The 21118-nt window shown below is 43.7% G+C and overlaps 1 protein-coding gene across 1 annotated transcript in view; it reads left to right on the forward strand.

Moving 5' to 3' along the window:
- Positions 1 to 21118, forward strand: part of LOC122573282 — a 40532-nt gene that overhangs the window by 113 nt on the left and 19301 nt on the right. Inside the window, exons 2-3 of the mRNA XM_043739397.1 lie at positions 15390 to 16351; positions 20596 to 20805. Of these exons, the coding sequence (XP_043595332.1) occupies positions 15475 to 16351; positions 20596 to 20805 (1087 nt within the window). The 5' untranslated portion in view covers positions 15390 to 15474. The remainder of the gene's footprint in view (positions 1 to 15389; positions 16352 to 20595; positions 20806 to 21118) is intronic.

Raw genomic sequence — 21118 nt, forward strand, 5'->3', positions numbered from 1 at the left:
TCTCAACGCCTGGCCGCGACATCACCAATTAGTCACCGACGCTTAAAAACAGCGGGGGCGCTCCACCTACCTTGCAAGCTTGCGAGACTGCATCCGCGAGGAAGCGCATTTTATCGCGACCGAATCGGCTGACTTACTTGCATATCGACCGTGTGCATCCGCCTGCCGCTTCTCTTTTGTTTCTTTATCGGAGTAGCTAATCAACTCTCGTAGGTATACGACCGGGGATATCGTCTAATTGGATCTTATTGGCCCGATTCACTTTAATCCGGTATAATAATCATGTATAATCATCATCGGTTTAATCATGTATAAATTGGGATGGATTTTAGGATCTATTTCAATGTTGTGATACTTTATTCGTGAATATATCACTGTTGCAGATTGTAATAAATAGAATCCGAAGGGTTTCGAGCAGATCCAATATCTATATCGCACTTATTGGAAGAAAAAGAAAGGCATGGATCTCATATTTAAAAGCGTGAAAGTTTATTATTAGTAATATTAGTTGACTATGGATTTGTAATACGTTTGGAAAACCAATTTGGTTTTGATTGATTACATGTCACTCAAATTCTTTAAAATTAAGTTTTCTCCTTATTGCGGTAGCTTCTTTATTCGTATAGATCACAAACTAAGATACAAATACGATTATTATGTATATTTAAAATATAAAGAATTCGTATCGGAAAGTCGAATCTCAAGTGATTATGCTACTTGAAAACATTATTAAGAAGTGATACGATTAAATCAAATTCATTTCTCCATTTCGCGTTTGATACATTAAATCCTTTTATGTGGTAAGAAATATAAAGAGGAAAATGATAGGGTAGGCAAAGAAAAGGGAAGTACAAATCGGTCAGAAAAATTGCGGACATTGTTGAAGTTCGTTTACCGTCTGGACATGAATATGCCTCTAGTATCCAGGTCCAAGTTGTAGATAAGGGTGAAGAAGTGAAGTGAATACAACAAGGGGGTGCCGTAGTCAGGGGTCTTGTGTGTAGCATAGCAGCTGCTATTGACACCTCGATACCCTGACTCAAATGGAACCAACCAACTCGCGTTGCACGGCATAGCTTTGCTGTATAAGGTCTAAAGCTGCTACTGTGTCCGTACCTTTCCAGTCTGTATGCGCTTGTAACGATACTATTCGTGTATACGTGTACAATATACTGAAGGTGCAACAGACGATGGAATTGAACAAACTCTCAAGACGGTCGGTCATCTTTATATGAACCAACGAAATTTATGCAGGAATTTTGTTTTCTTCCTCGCTAGAACGAAATTTTCATTTTACATTTTAACATTTATCAATTTAAGAGTTATCCGACAGTGTGAATATTTAGAATATGTAGGTACGTGTTATTCAGTTCGTTTAATATTATGTATAGCGTTACTAGACACTAGATCACAATATCATAACGCAGATGTGCAGCTCGTATTAACAGGCAATTACGTCGTTCCCAGTTACATTAATTATCCACAATAAAAGAGACGTCATTCGTCGCGAAGAATGATATCTCTTTGTCCATGATCCGCTCGATTGAACGATTAAGGTCCCGGTGTTCTTCAGGGTAGTCGCAATAAACAGTCCGTACCTTTCGTTTCTCTCCCTTTCGGCATAATTCGATAATTAAAACTGGAAACGGGACGAATTTGGAGCGGTCGTATTTCCAGTCTCTTGAAATTTGCATAACCTGCTCCGATGCGCCAGGTAGTCGAACGAAATAGAGACAAGGTAGCTAATGTTGCGGAAACTTTTTATTGCCGGATACAAAGAACCGGATAACTCTAGTATTCAGTTGAAACAAACTTGTCGTACTTCGTATCTACGAACGTCAAGTATTGTTACATCTTGATTCTTGTTGTATTTCAGTTTGCCTGGAACTTTTCAAATAGAACACTCGTAACATCCGATTTATTTAAACTTGTACACAATATTTCTCCATATTCGATCATTTCCTCGTTCGATCAATCAAGGTCAATGGTACCATCTATGGACACGTTTCCACCATCTGTTTATCCATTTTTCGGGGATCACGATTTGATATCGGAATGATCGTGCGGTAGATCGTAAAGGGAGCTACTTACAACGGACCAATATGTAATCGCCGACAGATTAAATGCAGACAACGATTTCTACTTGCATACAACTCGTCGAACCATATACTTGGTGGCACGCGACCGATCCATAGAAATCCTTTATAGAGGCGGCGTGCGGGTGACATTTCTGGACGAGTGTTTCTGACTGCCCGGCGACATACATACGCGAAGACAGATAGCAACTATCCGTACGTTTGACCTTCCCATGAAACATCTCGTCTGTAGGCCCTTTAAGAAGATACTCCAAGGGCCACTCCGATCGGCCCATTATCGTCGCGTGTTACTTGTAACATTCTACCAATGATTCTTCTGGATATCGCGACATTGTGTTCCTTTCCTAGGACATTTTCTTTCATAGATTTCCTTTAACACGTGAGCCAAACTGATCAACTCGATTTTTTATAAATTTGTCAATATTATCACACAGATACGCGGTTGATATCTAATTTTTAAGAAACAAATGACACGCCGTCGTATCGCCATCATATAGCATAAATAATAGCAAATTGATAAATTTAATCAAATAGCTCATACGACGATTAATACCGTCACCTAAACAATAATTCTTTCAAAGTTTGATTTGTTTATTATTACATACGATAGGTAGAGATTCTATTAGACAGAAAAATCCGATTCAACGTTAAATTTTCATTCAGAAATTATGAATTTCGAGGTTATAACCATTATTAGAAATTCATCAGGAATTCATTATACCGATTCTTTGTCACCATAGATCTCGAAATGTCTTCTCTGTTCGTTTCATGGTGCATCAAGCGACAGAATTAAGACGCTCCCAAAAAGAAGGCAGAAGAAACGGAAGGTTGAGCGAGCGAGGGAAAGAGAAGAAGAGCGAGACAGAGTCACGGGTAAATGGAAAACTAATAGGACGTCCCGACAATGGGTTTGGCTTGATTTTCAAGCCGCAATCAGCCGCGGTTCCACGTTTTCCTGGTTGGCGTTTGTTGTTCGGTCGCTCGTCAGCCGCAGGCCGCATCGATGTGTATGTCTCTCTTTTCTACGTTTCTGTACACGTACACACACGTGATATCGTGTGCAAGTCGCGTGTAGGAGAGTGTGTTCGTGTGGTCGGTTCGGAGGGTAGAGGCCGCATTTTTCCACTGGCACCTGCAGTTTAAATAAACGAACCGCCCATGTTCTATCTCGCTTTCTCTTCGACTGGTCGAATGAAAAACGAAGGAACGAAACGACACCGCTACGGCAGCCAATCGGCGAAACGCCGGAAAACAGGTGAATCGGATGTTAGGTATACGCGTAATTCTGCAGCCCGTGTTTCAGGTACACGTATCATACATGTGTTCGCGTGCCCTGCTATTTTTTGGTATCGCTTCATCCATGTGCATTACGCCTCGACGATTTTTGTTTTCACCGGGCAAATGTTCTTTCCTGGTATCGTCGTATCTTGGTTACGTTAGAATTCGTGTAAAGAAGGATTTAACATTTATAGAGTAGATAATAATTCATTAAGAAAATTGTTCGAAAAATTAAGGTTTGTTAAAGTTAAAAGTGATTTCCGATGAAGGATACATTTGGTTAGAAAAGGAGAAAAGTCACTTGTACAACTGCGTAACTTTCACAGGGTTAAGTTTTTAACTCCTGTTTCCTTCAATTCATTCTTGATATTTCAATTATTTTACACTTTGAACTTCGCGTATACACTTTACTTCGAGCGGATGAAAGTTAGATATTATATGAGATATGAGAGTATAGATATTTTTATTTCGAATATAACCACTCTTAAGATTCTTACAGCCACAAGCGACGTTTGCTGTCGGACGTCTCGATTTCCCGATAGGGAATATCTTAATTGCTAGATTCAGCCCGAAATGGGACACAATCAGATCAGTTTCCAAAGTTATTCGAGGAGAACATCTCCCAGCAATCCCTCGGAGGGATTCGTATTTCTCCCTCTCGATAAAGAGCAAATACCACGTCTGAAATATATATCAGCCGTGTATCGGCACCGCATTACGTTATGCTTAGACGTGCGCAACAATACAGTCATATAGGTCGGATATAAGCTTCGAGGCTCTTTCATCTTATCGTGGTATCAACGTCAAACGCACCAGACGCTCGACTCGACTCGACTCGGCTCGCTCTCTGACTGGTTTCCACCCATTCTCATTCTCCGTACGTATCCAGGCCGAGCCAGAAGTCAGTACCTAAACCTAAGCCGTGGCCTGACTGCTTGTAACGTATCGCCTCTCACCATGTATGTGTATACACGAACCCTGATGCAGTTTCGATTTAGCTTCCAGGGGGATGGTCAGAAATTTCAGCTTTTGGTCTGCGTGTTTTATCGTTTTTCTTCAAATGGCTTTACCACGAGTTAACGCGTGTATGTCGCTTGAAGGCGATGAATTTCAGGGTATATAAATTGTCAAAGAAAATTATATTTGTTTGAAAGAACATAATTGATTTTTCAACTGAATGCTTTCATGTAAATGCGTGATAGTAAGATTTAGGGGTAAGTAAACGTAAAAGATGTTGCCTCAAGGGTTAATGCTTCCCATTCTCTCCTTATCTTCCAATAGTATTTCCGTTTTGCATGCTATGAACTTCAAAGCAAACGTATTCGTTTCCTCGGTCAGATCCCCTACGCGTATGCCTACAATAAGAAATCAAACCCTACGTATTATGGGATCGCGCTACCTCCCGCTGGCTACACGTTCAAAACAGAAGCAGTAAAAGTGAAGAGGCCACGTGCTAGCCAGACGTCGTTCGTAGCTTGCGAACTGTCGAACCGCGTAATTCGTGAATTTTCGTGTTGAACGAATTAATGCTATAAGTAAATCCAATTTAATTTCATCCCACTGTGTAATGCATAAATTATTCTACCATTATAGTCACATATACGAAATTACACATACGTAATCGGTCGCGTTGTAACTTTTCTAATTCAACATTTCACGATTAACGCTATCAACACCGATCGAGACAAAGGTGCACCCGATAAAACATTCGTCGTCGAAACGTCATTCGCTTTTACGGAATCGAATTTCAAAGCTGGCGTATCGTTGTTCAGCTTCTCTTTTCCCCTCTCTATCGTTCTTATTATTGCGGTATCGCTACGTAACCGGGCTGCTTACCATTGAGAAAATAGCAACCATCGACAAGTTGAAACCGATCAACGAGAAACGTCAAAGTGTCTGTACGCACGCGGTACACGATAATATCGTTAACCCTCGACTTGGCAGACTTGTTTCCACAAACCTGATAATCCGTGATCAGCTTCGCCTATTCAGGCACACGCACGCACCGACACAAGAATCCGGACCCTGGTCATACAGATACACGCGACACGTACGTACGCGGCTACCTATATCTATAATCTGTCGACGTATTGGGCACTGAGATTTGGCGGACCCCCTCGACTCGACTTGCGATTATTCAATTCATCGGCCTGTCAAAAGCACCAGTGCACGCTGTGTTCCCCGATCGTTCTCTCTTTCTCTCTCCACGCTCTCTGCCTCTTTTGCCTCCTCCTTTCTTTCTCCCACTTTTCCTTCCTCTCTCTTCCCCCTTTATCACCCCCGCTGGTGCTCTCCCTTTCGCTCTTTTCCTCTTTTCCCTGGCTCACCCCATCGACGCGTACGGCCCTCCTTTCTCTCCTTCTTTCTTTACACCGGCTCTCTTCGGTCTCTCTGTTTCACGCTCGTTCTCTCCTCCACGCTCTCGCCGCCCTCGCCAGCTACCGTCAGGGCAGAACGATTAGGAGCAATACGTTGCGATAACTGCCCCTAATATCTCGGCACCGCTGCCATACGCAATACAAATTAGGGAAGCGTACCGTGAAAGCACGCCGGATATTTGATCCTACGATTTTCTCCTAGCCCACTCGGTGCCGGCCAACCCGGCCCGATTTGCCACGGGCTCTCTGCAACCGATTTCCTCCCCGCTGGATATAACAGCTCCTCGATAATCGCGATCAATTTATTTGATTCGCGGATAGATCTAGTAAGGAGGAAAGAAGCTGAATCATACTTTTTCTTATGAGATTGTTCTATGTTTATATTATGGGCGATGAGCTTCTCTAAAAACTATTCGCTAAAAATAACACAGAAAATAACACTTACAGAATGATGTCATGAATTTTTAAAGCTTAATAAGTAAAGCACAATAACGTGTTTTCATCTTTGTATGTGTAGTCTTCTTTATTAATTAATTAATATTAATTAATATCTAATTTTATTCAGTTTCCCCCAATTAAAAGTTCTATCTCTTCTCGCTGTATCGCATTTTCTCTCGTAGCTCCCGACAGAAATATATTCTAATATACCAAAATTTTAAAACATCAATAGGCAAACTTGTAAAATATCGTCAATTCTTCTATCCATTCGCAACGATACAAATCACCGAAGAATAACAATTTGACGATTCGTTGGACAAATTCGCGGGGTCGCGACGTTATTTTCGCAAAAGGTGTCCGAGGCTAACCAGTAGACATGTTCTTGCTGGAGGGAAAGGTCACAGGCCTCGAACGGGGCAAAGTATGCACGCGTCAGGGATGGAACGAAAGGAAGAAAGAGAGAAAGAGGAGCGAAATAGACGATGGGAGAGAATTTGGATTTTACCGCCGTGAAAACAGCGACGGCAGTGGCCCTCACGGCGCATTAGCTGTCATCGCCTTCATCCGACGCTTTCATCGCCCGCCATGAAACAAATGATCAAAGCGTCAACGCGGATGCTGTGAATGGACCACAGAATATCCCCGTTCGTGTCCTGCCCGATAAAGGCCTGGACCGCATCATTCTAGCACTTGGCCCCGTCCCTGTATCCATCGCGGTCGGCTTCCATTCGATTCGCGTGTAATTGGCATAAAAACCACATTTTAAATCCTCCCACGATACTGATTAGTGCGGACGGTGAGCTCGGTCCTGGGTGTTGCTCGTTCTCTCGGTATGTTTAATTAATTCCCTTCTCATCATCTCTCTCTCTCTTATTCGATATTTCTCTCTCTCGGTCCTCCAATCGGGATTTTCAAACAGAAAATGTTGAACGAACGAGTGAGGTATCGGGGTTAATTAAGCCGTGGCATAATACGATATCGTTCGGTTATAGTTTTTATTAATTTATCAAGCGACCGAGGGCAGCCGATAGAAAAGGGCCGCGCGAATTTATAAAGCCGCCGGAAATAAAAATACGGCTATTGATTGGGGAAAAGAGACTCTATAATTTAAGGGGTCTGTAATAATTAGATTACACGAGAGTGCAAGATTTCCTTGAAAGAGAGTATTTATTTTTTGAGTCACTTCAATTTGTTATGAATAGAGTAGAGTGATTCACGAATGTGGTCGAGTATTTGTTATACATAGAATAGAGTGTCTCATGGGAGCAGTCGAGCATTTGTAGCATTTGTTCCTTTATGAATATATCACGTGCGTTATACGAAACAGTTTTCTATGCCAAGTATTCGAATACTACCGTGAATTACTATATTTATTTAAAGATGGTTTTACATGGAAGATACGTGAAACGATATTATAGAATCGTATATTCGTCAATTCTAAAGTTTCAAAGCCCTAGCGAACGTTTATAAATCAGGGATTAATTATAGGAACGCGTAAGGCGCGCCGCAAAAAGGGGCACATCATCGATTAAACTCCTGAACGTTTACAGCGTGTTTCCCCTTTGTAACGTCGTAAGTAGTGGAGTAACCAGGCGCGACCGGTGACAGCGTAATTAATTTCACGTGCAGAAAGTTGCATAATGAAACGCGCAAAGTGGGGTACGCGTATAATCCCTCCCGCGTGTGTCAAACGATGCCGAAACGGCAAGAACAATGCCGCTGGAGGAAGCGAACCCGCGATTACCGCTTATTCGGCTTCGCTGTATACGTGCATACACTATACGTGTATGTATATGGTGTCAAACGGTCCTGTATACGCACACGCGTTCCCTATGCAAACTGTCGAGGCCGTGGAGGAACGAGAAACGGCGAAGGAACGCGATAGAAACGACAGAAAGGATTGAAAGCGCTCACGCGCGCGGTTGAGAGAGAGAGAGAGAGAGAGAAGTATTCCGGCAAAGCGGAGGCGGAGACAGATTTTAACCGGGCAACGCGTGTGACGTGATATTAATTAACACGAACCCTTCGAGTCCTCTGTCTCCTCCTTCTCCTCCCCTTTTTCTCTCTTTCTGTCTTTCTCTGTTCCTCTTTGATCTCTGTCACTTTTCTCCCTTTCTGTCCCATATGCTCGCTATTGCTTACCCTCGAAGGTGACAAAGAGAAAGAGAGAGTTCGAGTTTGAAGTGTCACGCAAGGCGCACATATCCCACAACGAGCGGAAACTGGGAAGGTTGCTAGCAGCCGAAACAATTTGCAACGCGCCTTGATACCTGCCCTTGGATAGTGGACAGCTTGTGTAATTTCATCGTTCATTTCGGTGTCGCCGCGCACCGGTGCCCCCGTGATTTTCGACTAGATTAATACGAAATCGGGTACTGCTCGAACGTGTCCTCGATGTACACGTTTTGGGATTTAGGATCCGTATTTCGATTAATCGTGCAAGTTCTTGACTATTCATAGGGACCGACAAGTTCGGGCTTTATGGTTGACATTCATGTCGAAGAGGATGGTCTACTCGTTCTCTCTGATCGCTTCAACGACTCGATTTTAGCTTTGCTATGTTATAAATTTACCTGAACTACCATAAAGGTACTTTTCATCGTAAGAAACATTCTCAATGAAAACTTCAAGAATTTCATCTCTTTTATCATCGTAAATATTTCTTAAAGCACACGCGTATACACGATATATTGTAAAACAATTTAACAGACAAAAGAAACATGAGAGTTAATCCGTGAAGGAAGGTTTCATATGAGACCGTTTTGCGCGAGATACACGTTCCACGGGTTGGACGATGTCGGGGAGATGAATACACGCAAGAGGTTGGTGGTGGAAGCTTTCGTGGTACCGATTCGTAGCGTGAATCATGACCGTGAACGCGCGGAGCTTTTTTAAAAGCAGCTTTCGAGCTGCCGGACGCCAGGCAAAAACGGCGCGAACGTGTCTATGAGCATGGCGGCGAGCGCCGTTTTGAAGGCCGAGCACGAGCGGGCTGGAAATTGTTTTCTCACCCTTTCTCTGTCGATCCTTTCAGTATGGCCGGGTAAAACAGCGAAATGTCGCCTTTTTTCCTTTTCTTTCCATCACATTTTCCTTCGAACGACATACGTGACCGCCGTGTACACGACAGTGCGTACGAGAATCGACGAGCGAAATTCTATTCCTGTTTCTATCTTTTTTGTATTTCTGTTCTTTCTCTTTCCACTTTGTCTTTTTTATGTTTATTCCTTTTTAGATCCTATTTAAGTGTATCGTAGAATACGTGTTGCGACGCGGGGAAGCAGGACGAATTAATTTTCGAGCTGTTGCTTCGGTGAAGTAACGCGGCCAGGCTTTTGAATTTAATTAAAATTTTGACAAATTAGTCCCTCAAGCTTACGCGGGCTATATGTATGGCTGTTATGTTTGTTGGAAACAAATTTTCGCAAATAAATCGTACAACCGTTTACCGTTGATCTCTCTCTTTTTTTTTTGTTTAATTTTATGGAATAACAGTATGGAAGTTTGAAATGAAACTACGTGTCGGCGGTGAATTTTAGAATATTACGAGTTGATGGTTATAATTAGGATTTATGCCTGCTTTGTGATAGAGTAACGGTTTAACAGCTGTTTTATGGCGCCGATAAATTCTTTAGCAATATCTTTTACACAAGTAATAAATGTAAATTTCGAAGCCTTCCTTTTCCAACAATTGTTTGTTTTATCGCGATAAATCGTCTTCATAAACGTATCTATTGTATGAATAATTCAGAAAGGAACGAAATAAGTTCCATTACATTTGAATAATTCTTTCAATTTGGTTCATGATCGATCGTTGGAAACACGTTTTTTTCTTCTCTTGGAAGAAAGAGAAAGAAAAATCACAAAGTAAGAGAAAGTCTCGATTCTCTGTAGGATGTGTACACGGGGGTACGTACGATGTACATCGATATAGCAGCGAAGTTCTCATTTCACCAAGATATCGGATTTTCCCCGGCCACTCTACTTTCCCTCCACCGCTTTCTTCTTTATTATCCTTCTATACCGACTTCCTCTCCTACCGTTCTTTATCCCAAACAAAGCAATCTCGAACCCGTAGCAGCAGCCCCTACGTGCGACTGCTAGGTGACAATTTATATACCCGCCCACCTATATAACAACTTACTCGATACGTCTTTCTCGCGCGAGGCTACGGACGCTTTCACAGTTCCATGCTTCGTCGTTTATTATCAAAAAATATCGGCTTCGATACGATTCAATGCCTGACAATTCAAATAGATTAAAAAAAAAGAACACCTACAAAGTGTCCCTCCAGGATTCAAAGATCTAAATGCAATGCATATATGATGTTTTTTAACGATATTGGGAATGTTGAATATGTAATTTAAAAAAGAGAAGTATGATAAAAACACATTTCTTCTAGTAATATATTTTTCCTTGAATTTTTTAAGATGATCAGTATGTTTATCTGTATAAAATATATGTATATCTTCCTTGTATCACATTCAAATCTATTTGAATTACGACTTGAATATCAAACAGATGATCAAAATTCAACGATATGAGAGAGTGCTGTTTGAACATACTGTTTATGCTGATAAATATTCAAGATGATCTGTCGGCAGAGATATTACGTAATCGCTACGTAAATGATCAATTATGAGCTATGTGATTGCTTTTTCAGTTATATCAGTAGTAATATGAACTTCAGTTATTCCGTATATTTCTTATTTTTATAATTCTTACGTTTAATGTTACACAACAACTGATTCATGGCAAATATACATCGATAAAAATATAATTCAAGAAACAAATTACTGATACCGCTATTGAATCTTAAAAAATCGATTCTTCTTTTTAGAGATCCCTAGTCATATATGAAATGGTACAGTAATAACAAGTCATTAGAACGACGTATAGAAGTCGATACCTGTACTTAATGCCACGTTATCGAGGAGGGGGTGAACGTATTCAATAAAGCCGATTTCACGCGCGATTCTTCGTATCGGACGCGCTCAACAATAACTGCGTCACATACGCATATGACTGTTCGCTTGGAATAGTATCGACAGCGATGGAAAATATACACGTACACATAGGCAAAGTTGTTATGGGATAAGAGACATAAGTCCATGGCGTCATATGCTCATAACTGCCCCCTATCAGAATAATATTATTACTCGGGCCACCCCACGATTATCCTTACGACGCGAGACGTTCGCTCCTCGCTTTGTCCCTTTTCTGATATTCTGCAAAATTGTTATGTTACGCGAGAAACGTGTCGAATCGAAGGCTACTTTATTTTGTATCCTGTTCCCGAAGTTTCCGTTTCTTTACGCCATCATCCCTTTTTTTCGTTCAACTGGATTTTGAAGCTTTCGTCCTTCGTGAATAGGAAAACGCGCAAGTTTCCGCATCGCGGGCAAATCGTCGGCTTATCGCCGCCACTTTACATGTTAACGGGAAGAATTTTGATCTTGGTCGGACAACTCATCGGTTGTAGAACTTACCGCTTAAATATCAATTTGTACGAGGCGGTTGCCTGATTAGCATTAGCGTGGGCGAGAGGAGCGTAAAGAAGTTTCGGGCACGGCAGCAGGAAAGTTCAAAGATGCAAATTGGGGTAATATCGCGGTACCGGCAAGTGTAGGGGATTCGTAGTTTCCGTCTCGTTGACACCCGCCCCCTTCATATCCTTGGTATATTAATTGCAGGATTCATTAAGTCGCGCTATTAACGAACTAATTGGTATTATGAGAGAGAAGAAAGAAGGAATATTTTGTACTTTTGCGTCTACGACTACGTTAACTGTAAGGTTCATCGACTCGTACTATTATACGTATGAACTACTTAAGAAGCTAGTAAAAAAATACTACCTGTTTTTAAATTCGTTAAAAACGGTTGGAATTCGCCTACCATCATAAACGTAAGAGCTCAACGATCAAAATGTACGGACGGAGGAAGTTATTATCTCCAAAGAATCGTAAAAAGAGGGACGTGATGAAAAAAAGGCAAGGAAAGAGAGAAAGGGGTGAACAATTCGCGCCCAAAAACCGTATTATTCGCCCATTTTGAAACTTTGATATCCCATTCCAAGGTGGTTGGTTGAATGAATAATTATCTGCCGCTGGTACAAAACGAATCTTTTTCCCGGGAATATCCCTCTTTCCCCGGAGACACTTTGCAGAGAGGTTGCACACAACTCGCCGAATCCACCTCCAATTTATATAAGCCGTGGCAACCTCAACCCCGGAACTCTTATAATAATTCCACGATTCCCCACCCTTAAGAAAGCCGCGCGCGCGATGTTCATTTCATTATTTTTTTTCCTTCTTCACCGCCTTTGGTCCCTCTTCCTCGAGCATCGCCAACGTCGTATACCTTTCGTCGCGTCTCGTCACTGCCGCAGCCCCTCTCTTTCCCTCATCTACCACCCCCGTGAGCCCCTTTTGCACACGAGGCGACCCACCACCATCTACGCTGAGAGGGTGATAAGTCGTGACGTCGACGAGGTAGAGGTGATTCCGAAGGGTAGGCGTGGCCGTGGCATCCCACCCTCCGCAAAGGGGTGCGAGGGGTCGAATCGAGAGGAAAGGGTGGCTCGCGGTACGCTCTCGTTGGCTGTACTACCCTCCACCACCACGTGGCGCGGGCAACGCCGCTGGTGGACGCCACTATAGAGGCTGGAAAATCGTGTAAGAAAAAGCCGGAGAACCATCGCCGATGGAACCACCCCTCCTGTTTTTAGGACCTTTCTACGCGACGACGATTCTACTTAAGCTCCCAAATATGTTCCCGACTACCAACCTTTCTAAACCACCCACCCTTGTTACCTTCTCTCTCTACGCCAGCGTAGCTCGTTTACTTCTTTTCTACCCGACTATTGTTATTTTCGTGTGTTTCGATGATTCGTTGGAGAAGGAGTACGTGTGCCAACGGGATATCGCACGGGGTAGTTCGCGTGCCCGACTCCGACACGATCGATCAAGATTTAGTGTAGTTCGCGTACGCTGTCTCTGTTTCTTCGACGCGGAAGCGGTCAACGTACACGGACAACGTCCGATTCCGGGGATCGTTGTGTTCATTAATTTGATTAACCCTGCCGACATTTCCGCCGGACAAACGCGACGACTTCTGTGTGTGTGTCGCGTGCCTGGATGCGTATACGGACGAAAATCAGATTTCGGACAATCGAATGCCGATACCTACGTGATTTCATATCAAGGCTATTGAACAAAAAAACTCAATTCCTACGAAAAATTAAATTCCCGTTTAATGTTTTGCGATTTCTATTTAAGATTTGCAAAGAAAGGTGAAAGAAAAATATTAATGAAGATAAGCAGCCGAGTTGGTTCGGTCGGCAGATCAATCGTGGACAATCGCCAAGTCGGTTGATTATTATTAATACTATTATTATTACTATTATTATTATTATTATTATTATTATTATTATAGCGGTTATAATCATACACCCAGGCAGCGTAATCGTTATAATCGTTATAGCAGCGGTTTAAAGCAGGAGAAAAGTGGCCGGCGAAGCAATTATACCTACAAGAAAATCACATTGGGCGAAACGATCTCGTACAACACGTACGTTCACGCGCGCGCACGCTGCCGCGTGTGTACAGCGTCAGTGTGTTACCAGCAATAGACGGGCCACGGTACCTAACCACGCCGATAAAACGGCACACGTACATCCGCGGCGTCGATAGTAGTGAGAGATAATAATGTTGATAAGGGTGTAGAGAGAACCGCTCGGCAACCCCTACTGGCTCCGGTGGCTAAACCGAACGAATATAAGAGCGAAAAGGACATAGCAAAACTGTGCGCGCAGTTGTGTAGCGCGTATGTATGTGTATCTGGAAGGGGCGAGAAGAAGAAGGATACAGAGGGTGAGAGCAAGCAAGAGGGAGTAAGAACGGGGTGAAAGAAAGAGAGAGGGAGAGAGAGAGAAAACACGCGCGGTAGTCAGAGGGGTGAGTAGGCGTGGCTATGGACTACCCTCGAAGCAGCCGATTGGGCGGACCGTTGGTCTGCTTCGTCAAATAAAATCCAATCGTTAGGACCAAAGGAATGCGAGTCTCCTAGCTTTTTTCCTCCCTTGCCACTTGGCAAGCCACCCCTGCCTCTGTACTGTGCACCGTGGCCTTCCCACTCCATTCCTTCTTCTCCGGAGCTCCGTCCCTTTTCCGCCTTCTCCGTCTCCCTTTCGTTACCTTTAAAGGGGGTGCGCGCAGCGCCGTTTGATGGGAGTATGATTTTATTACGGCATTACCGAGCGAGCCAAACCCCGAATTGCTCGGCTTATAGTCTGTATTATCTCACCTAAGAGGGAAGAGAAGGGGCGGTTTGCACGCCGGTTTTCTCCAAGAGGTGGAACGGCATCGAGAAGGGGCAAGGGTACAGAGTTACACACTCCCTCCTCCCTTCTACACCCTCTTCTACCTATTACCCACAAGCCACTGGCTATACGTTAAAGGGGGCTGTTTCGTGAATCCCGCTTCACGGGGAAGGGGCAACACAGCTAGCTATATGCCTTTGTCGGCTTTCATTCGAGGGTTGCACGCTCTCACGTTGCGCTGCCACACTCTGGGCACCCCTTCTTTCTCTCTCTCTCTGTCTCTCTCTCTATCCCTCTCTCTGCGCTCGCATGCACGTCAGTTGACATTCCGCTGCCGAAATCGCACGTTCTTCCACGACGTAACCACCTTCGTGACAGTTCCGTGGCGGTTGATTACCTGCGAAGTGATATGACACGCGTCTACGGTTCTATCGAACGTTTCTGTGATTTTTGAGTGAGACCATGCCATGCTCCGCGGTCGCGTGCTTCGATTAACGCATCGATTCGAGGCGAGAACTCGGACATACGCGCGAATGGATCGAGGGACGATATAGTGATGTTCGTTTAGTCACTGCTGGTTTTGCAAAGATGACGAAGATACGCGTGTAATGTAGATTTCGAATATCGTTGGAGCTATCGATGCTGTTTACGCTGGCTGGAGCCGGAGAACTCGAGGATTTCATTGACCTAGATAGAAAGCAACGAGTGTTTAATTGTGTATAAAGCTCTTGAGTAGATAGTAGCTATAGAAACTACGACTTTAATGTATAGTACATTTGATACAAGTATCAGATTGAGTGAACGAAAGGAAATGTATTTGTGATCCATATCAGCTCAAATATTATTGTCGATTGTCAAAGACAATACCATTATTGCAAGGAGAACAACACGATTCTGCGATCGAAACAGAAGACCAATCGGTGGAAACGAAGTTTGGGGGGAAGAGGGGACGGACAGCCGTGGTATGTTTCCTTCGTCAGCGGCGATGCTGAAGAATCTGCAACAAAGTGCAATGACCTCGCCGTTTTTGATGGAGAACTTGCTCCAGAGCAAGGCGTCGCCCGGTGCCGATTTAACCAGCTTGACCTTGAACTGGGCGGCGAGTCTGGTAGCGAGACAGCGGGAACGAGAATGCGAGGCGAACCTGAGGATTTCCAGGGAGAAGGTCTCGCCATCGAGCGCGAATCAGGATCAGCTGGATCAACGGTCCTCCACCGGTGCACGTAGCTCGGATCGTGGAAGTTCGATGATCGACTGCAGGGACCATCAACGAGGATCTTCCGGGAGGATCGATCGACAGAACGATCGCATGCACATTCTACGGGAGAAGGATGGTATGGAGAGGAGTCAGATCACGTACGTGGACGTGGACAACGAGAGAATCGACGGACACGTAATCGTGGATCGTTTATGCGCGATGGAGAGGCTCTGTAACGAGAGGATCGAGAACCGATCGAGTTCCGCGGTGGATTCGTGCAACTCGAACATCGACGAGGATCCGACAAGTATCGAGATGGACGGAGGACTTCAAGGCGAGAGGGAAAAGGATGATGGAATTCTAGGAGGTGAACGCGTGACGGCATTACAGCCGGACAGGCGGTACGACCTTGGATGCAGAAACGTCATGCACACGTCCGATGAGATGACGATTCAAGGGGAGAGAGACGTGGCGGTCGAGCGTGTCGTCGACAGGATAGGTGAGAGAACGACCGCCTGTTCCTGCGGCGACGAGCAGTGCTTAGGACCCGCATGCAGGACCATCCAGGAGAAGGAGAAGCCGCAGCTCAAGTTCAGCGTCAACGCTATACTTGGCGGCAATCATGACAGGCGACCGCATTCGGGTAACTGTTCTAACTTGAGACATGGCACGCGTTTATCGCCTGTGATTTTAGATTTAAGATACGTAGCTTTGGTATCTTTCGATCCGTAGATGCGATTGGAGAATAGATTCTTTGAAAAAGACGGTATAGCGAATCTTTTATACGCTTATGTTAAACAGTGATGTGCAATTTTTTATATTAAATGTTAGATAAAGGATATACGTAGGAACAACAGGAGTAGTATCTTAAAACGTCGTCTTGTTGAATATAATTATTTTCCAGGAATAATAATACTTGAAAAAGTAGTTACAAGATCGTCAATCGTTGTTTACATAACGATCCTTGTCGTTAATGATCCTTATAACCTGTTAGCGATCCTTATTAAAGGCTGCTTTAATAGAATTTTAATAGAATCTTCGAATAAGGTATAGTAAGTAGTCGGTTATAATATCGTCATCTCTAATTAAATTTCGCAGAGTTATCAGTTAGGAAGATAAGTTTCGGATTAACGAGCACGTCAGAAGAATCTTAGTCATCTCTGAGCATTTAGAGTGTTGAAACAAAGCTCACCACAAATCAGTGTCGCCGGCAGACTTCTGTCGTCGGTCCCTAAATCTCATCCGCACACCCTCAAGACGAGTCGCAGCGTGCGTGCAGGGTGGAGCAGGACGTCAGCTGGTCCGCCACTTACCTTCACCCCAATATTAAGCCCTTACGATTGGTGCCTATAATATTAGACAAGCGGCAGGATCAAATGATGTATTACCGTGCCTCTTATCGCGTTTCCTTATTCACAGTAATTCCGGCGACGTCGTCACGAAATTGCCCGTCCTATTACCGAACCTTCCGATTTATGACCAAACCGGTGACATAACTGTACCATGAAAATATCCTTATATCATCCTATTATATTTTCGGTTATTTTATTAACGTAAAATACTTCTTCAACGTAGCTTACAACGAACGTTCCATTATTCTCTTGAATCGTTTCATCATTGACCACCGAGTCGAAACAAGCGATGAAATCAATCGAAAATTCGTTTCTTTCATTCTTTAAAAAAAGAAAAAAAGGAAAAAATAGAAAGAAAGAAACAGAAGAGAAAACGAAAAACACATCACGTATCCGAACCACTTCAGTGTACATCAACCGTACAATCTCTTGCATCCCCGTCGTTTTTTTCCCTCCCTTCCTCTGTTTCATCCACCCCACCCTACTACTAACGAGTGATTGACACGAGTCGATAAAGTTCGTGCACATACGATAAATACATAAACGGGTGCCGACCATGTTAGTGGGATAGAAAGCAGATAGGAAACCGAAAAGTGGGAACGAGACGAACGAGGAAAGAGAGAACCGAGAGATGGTTCATCAGTAGGGGGAGGGGAGGGATACGTGTGGACGAATGTAGATAGGTGGAGAGGCAAATGTTGCATTTAACATTGGCGGATTGCATCCATGCGCCGGTGGAAGAGGAGAAGGTAACGTTGGGGAGATAGAGAAGAGTAGTCGGGGAAATTTGGTGCACTTGAAATAGGGGGGTGGGGTTTCATGCATTTGTCGGATAGCGGATGCATTGACCGTGCCACGTGCATGTGTTACATCCCTTCCTCTGCCACCCCCAACCCACCCTCTCCTCTTGCGTGAATCCATCGCCTCCGATAGACCCTCCAGCGTCCATGAGCTGTCTCCTCCCCCTGACTCCCTCTTGATGCAACTCATCCCAACAATCCACCCCCTTCCTCCCTTCGTGACCACGGGTACTATCGTTCGGTCCGCTTGGTTTGTACGTCATGTCGAAATGTTGTGAAATAATTGCGCGAAAAAGTGATTGGCAACAAACTCGAAATTCATCGACGGACGCGAACGAACGCCGTGGCAACGTGGAGTTAGGTATGGAAGGGGTTGGCGCGGCGCACGGTCTGGAGTGGATGGGCGTTTGACGAGAGAGCGACGTTAAATTTCGAATAGCATTTTCGCCAATCGTTGTGCGATTTACCAGATCCTCGCACTCTTTCGCTCTCCGTTCTCGTCTTCCTCTCTTTTGCTGTGCGTGGCGCGTGCTGTTTCCGTCTCTCTCCCCGGTGCCACGCTTTTATTCGTCCCCCCTTGCTCTTCTCTTTCGCCAACCCCCCTTTCCCACCGCCCCGTTGCCGCCTGTTTCTCGTTGTTGTTTGTCGCTATTATTGATATTTTTCGATATCGAGCGTGACACGACCGGAGACTCGTGTAGATGGATGGCGAAATGCGTGTACCCCGTGCCGTTTTATTATTTTCTTTCTTTTTCCGTCCTCGCTTTTTCGATCACTCTTTGGATGTAACTCGTCTACGTTGCTAGAAATTTAATTAGAAACACCTTTGGATCGTAAGTTGCGTGGGTTTAAAAACAAATTGGAGAGGCAACTGCGATAAGCAGGTAGTCCAATTTTCAAATATTTCAGTAAATCATCGAAAACTAACTCAAAATGAAAATCAATCGAACATTTGCACTTTAGAACGTGAAACATATGCCTTCTTTCTTCCTTCAATAAATGTAATTTAAGTATCAGACCTGTCCTTATTGCTCCAGACCTCCTTCCAGTCGCTAAACATTAATTACACGTAAATTTTTAATTCCACTCCAACGAATTTGATGAGCTATATAGACCCACGAAGGAACTAAAATTAGAAACTGAAATTGAAAATTGAAGACTCGAATTCCCGGTATCGCATGAAATACTATCCCGTCTTATATTCTCGATCGAATTGGCACGTCAGACGTAATAAGCCGGCATGGGACGTCAGCCCGCTAACCATGCGCTAAGGCAAACATCGTTCCTCTATTATCGAACAACATCGTTTCCTACCGTGCATAAATCGTAGTACCCCCATTCATCGGGAAACCTGCAGCGGTGTCTACTTAATAATGCATCAAATACCCTAATCCCAAAGAATAACCACCGATATGTTGTATCTCGGTCGTGTAGTGTATCCGGGGGTAAAAGCGAAGGGAGGGTCTTTAAGCCCGGGCATTAAAAAAAGAAAGACGAAAAAAGCACAGTTCTACAACTGTAACAACAGAACGTTGTGCCCTGGATATCCTTGTATCCTCAACAGGCTTTCGACGTTTAATCTGCTCGATTCGAATGGTCGTATAAGAACGAAGACAGAATTGAAAAAGGGATGGAAATAGTATTCGCGAAGGGAGTAGGCTCGAAGGAGGTGGAGCAGCTTAAAAAACGATTCCCATTCAATGTTTCCGTTGGAGGTTAAGCCGTTATTAGTTGGCCAGGGCTCGCGATCCTGGCAGGCAGCTCCTCTTATTGGCTGGCTAGGAAAACAACGATAAAAGGCGATGAGTATTTTATGGGGTACATCGGCACAATAGGACGTCGTGTATGGGCCATTGTTAAAGCATTGTCTGGTTGGAACGCAAGGCAAACCTCTCTTTCTCCGTTCGATTCTAGTTTCTTGGTCGTCGTGAAACGTACGCGGGAACCGTGCCGCTCTATTATTTTATTATTTTCAAATACGTCGCCTTCGCTTCCACTCTCTTGCTATCCTTTTTGGCTCGGTTAAATTGGGCGTGGCGATGTGACTGAAAAAATGCATGTTGCAAACACACGTCGGACTATCGATCCTCTTAGACGCCTGTAAATGATTGGTGTACACCTTTCCTTTCTCTTTTATTCATTCGAGAGTAAGCTGCGGTTTATCAAGTGCTTGTTCATTTTTAATGGAATTTCATGGTCCGTACAATTGGCAACTGTTATATTCTTCGAAAACTTTTTAAGCAGATTCTCTGGATAGAACTTTGGCTTAGAAAAAGAGAGGGTTTCTTTTAAATGAAACAATTATATAGCAGGAATATATCTATTCTTTGAGCAATGGAAGGTAAAATATATATCTAAGCGATTCACACGTACCAAATATCCGTATATTTATATCAGAGGTGTTGAAGCGTGCGTCAACAAGAGGTTGGGCTCCGCCTGGAGCTGTTGAGGAGGGTTTTAGTCGGGGGTGTCAGCTCGAATTATGTATCGCAAGGAATACGACGACTTGAGCAATCCGTCGTGCGAAGATCCGAAACCTTGGGCGTTTCGCGGGGAACTGGTCCGTAAAAAACGCGCTTTCACCTTAGTTCGAGTGTTTCGAATTAATATCATTCAACTTATTAACGGGAAATTTGACGTACTTTACACACGATTTTATCGGCAACATCTTCATCGATTTACTTGGCTCAATGAATTTCTTATTGATCGATAAAATGTGTCTTGTACTTGTGCAGAGAATTTTCAAGGACTTCCGCCGGAAGCGATACCGGCGTTCTTGCAGAATTTACAAAATTCTGCAAGTTACAGTATCGCGAAACCAATCGCCAGACCAGCGGCTTATCATCCTTATCACAGGCCAAGTCATCAGCCACCTCAGCGTCATTTACCCCCGAATGCGCACCATACGTTGCAACAATTGTTCTACAGGGGACCCTACTTAACAGGTAAATACTTCTCTTTTTACAACTCGTAGATTTATATTTTAATGATTAATTAATTCCAGTCGTTAAATCCATTGCAAATACTGGTTAAAAAAGAGCCGCAACGGGCGATGAAGGACGGTGTTAAATTATTCACAAAAAAATATTGGTCATTATATATTTATTTTGGGATACTCGAGAGAGGAAAAGTTAATAAACAAGCTAGACGCGAGGCGGAAACACAATCTCGATGAACATTTAAAACCGAAACTTCCGCACATGGCGCCAAAGCGTATAAACGCGGGCACGTGCACGGGCACGGGTTTATCGAATATCT

The sequence above is a fragment of the Bombus pyrosoma genome, linkage group LG12, assembly GCF_014825855.1.
Source record: "Bombus pyrosoma isolate SC7728 linkage group LG12, ASM1482585v1, whole genome shotgun sequence".
NCBI classification, from domain to species: Eukaryota; Metazoa; Arthropoda; class Insecta; order Hymenoptera; family Apidae; genus Bombus; species Bombus pyrosoma.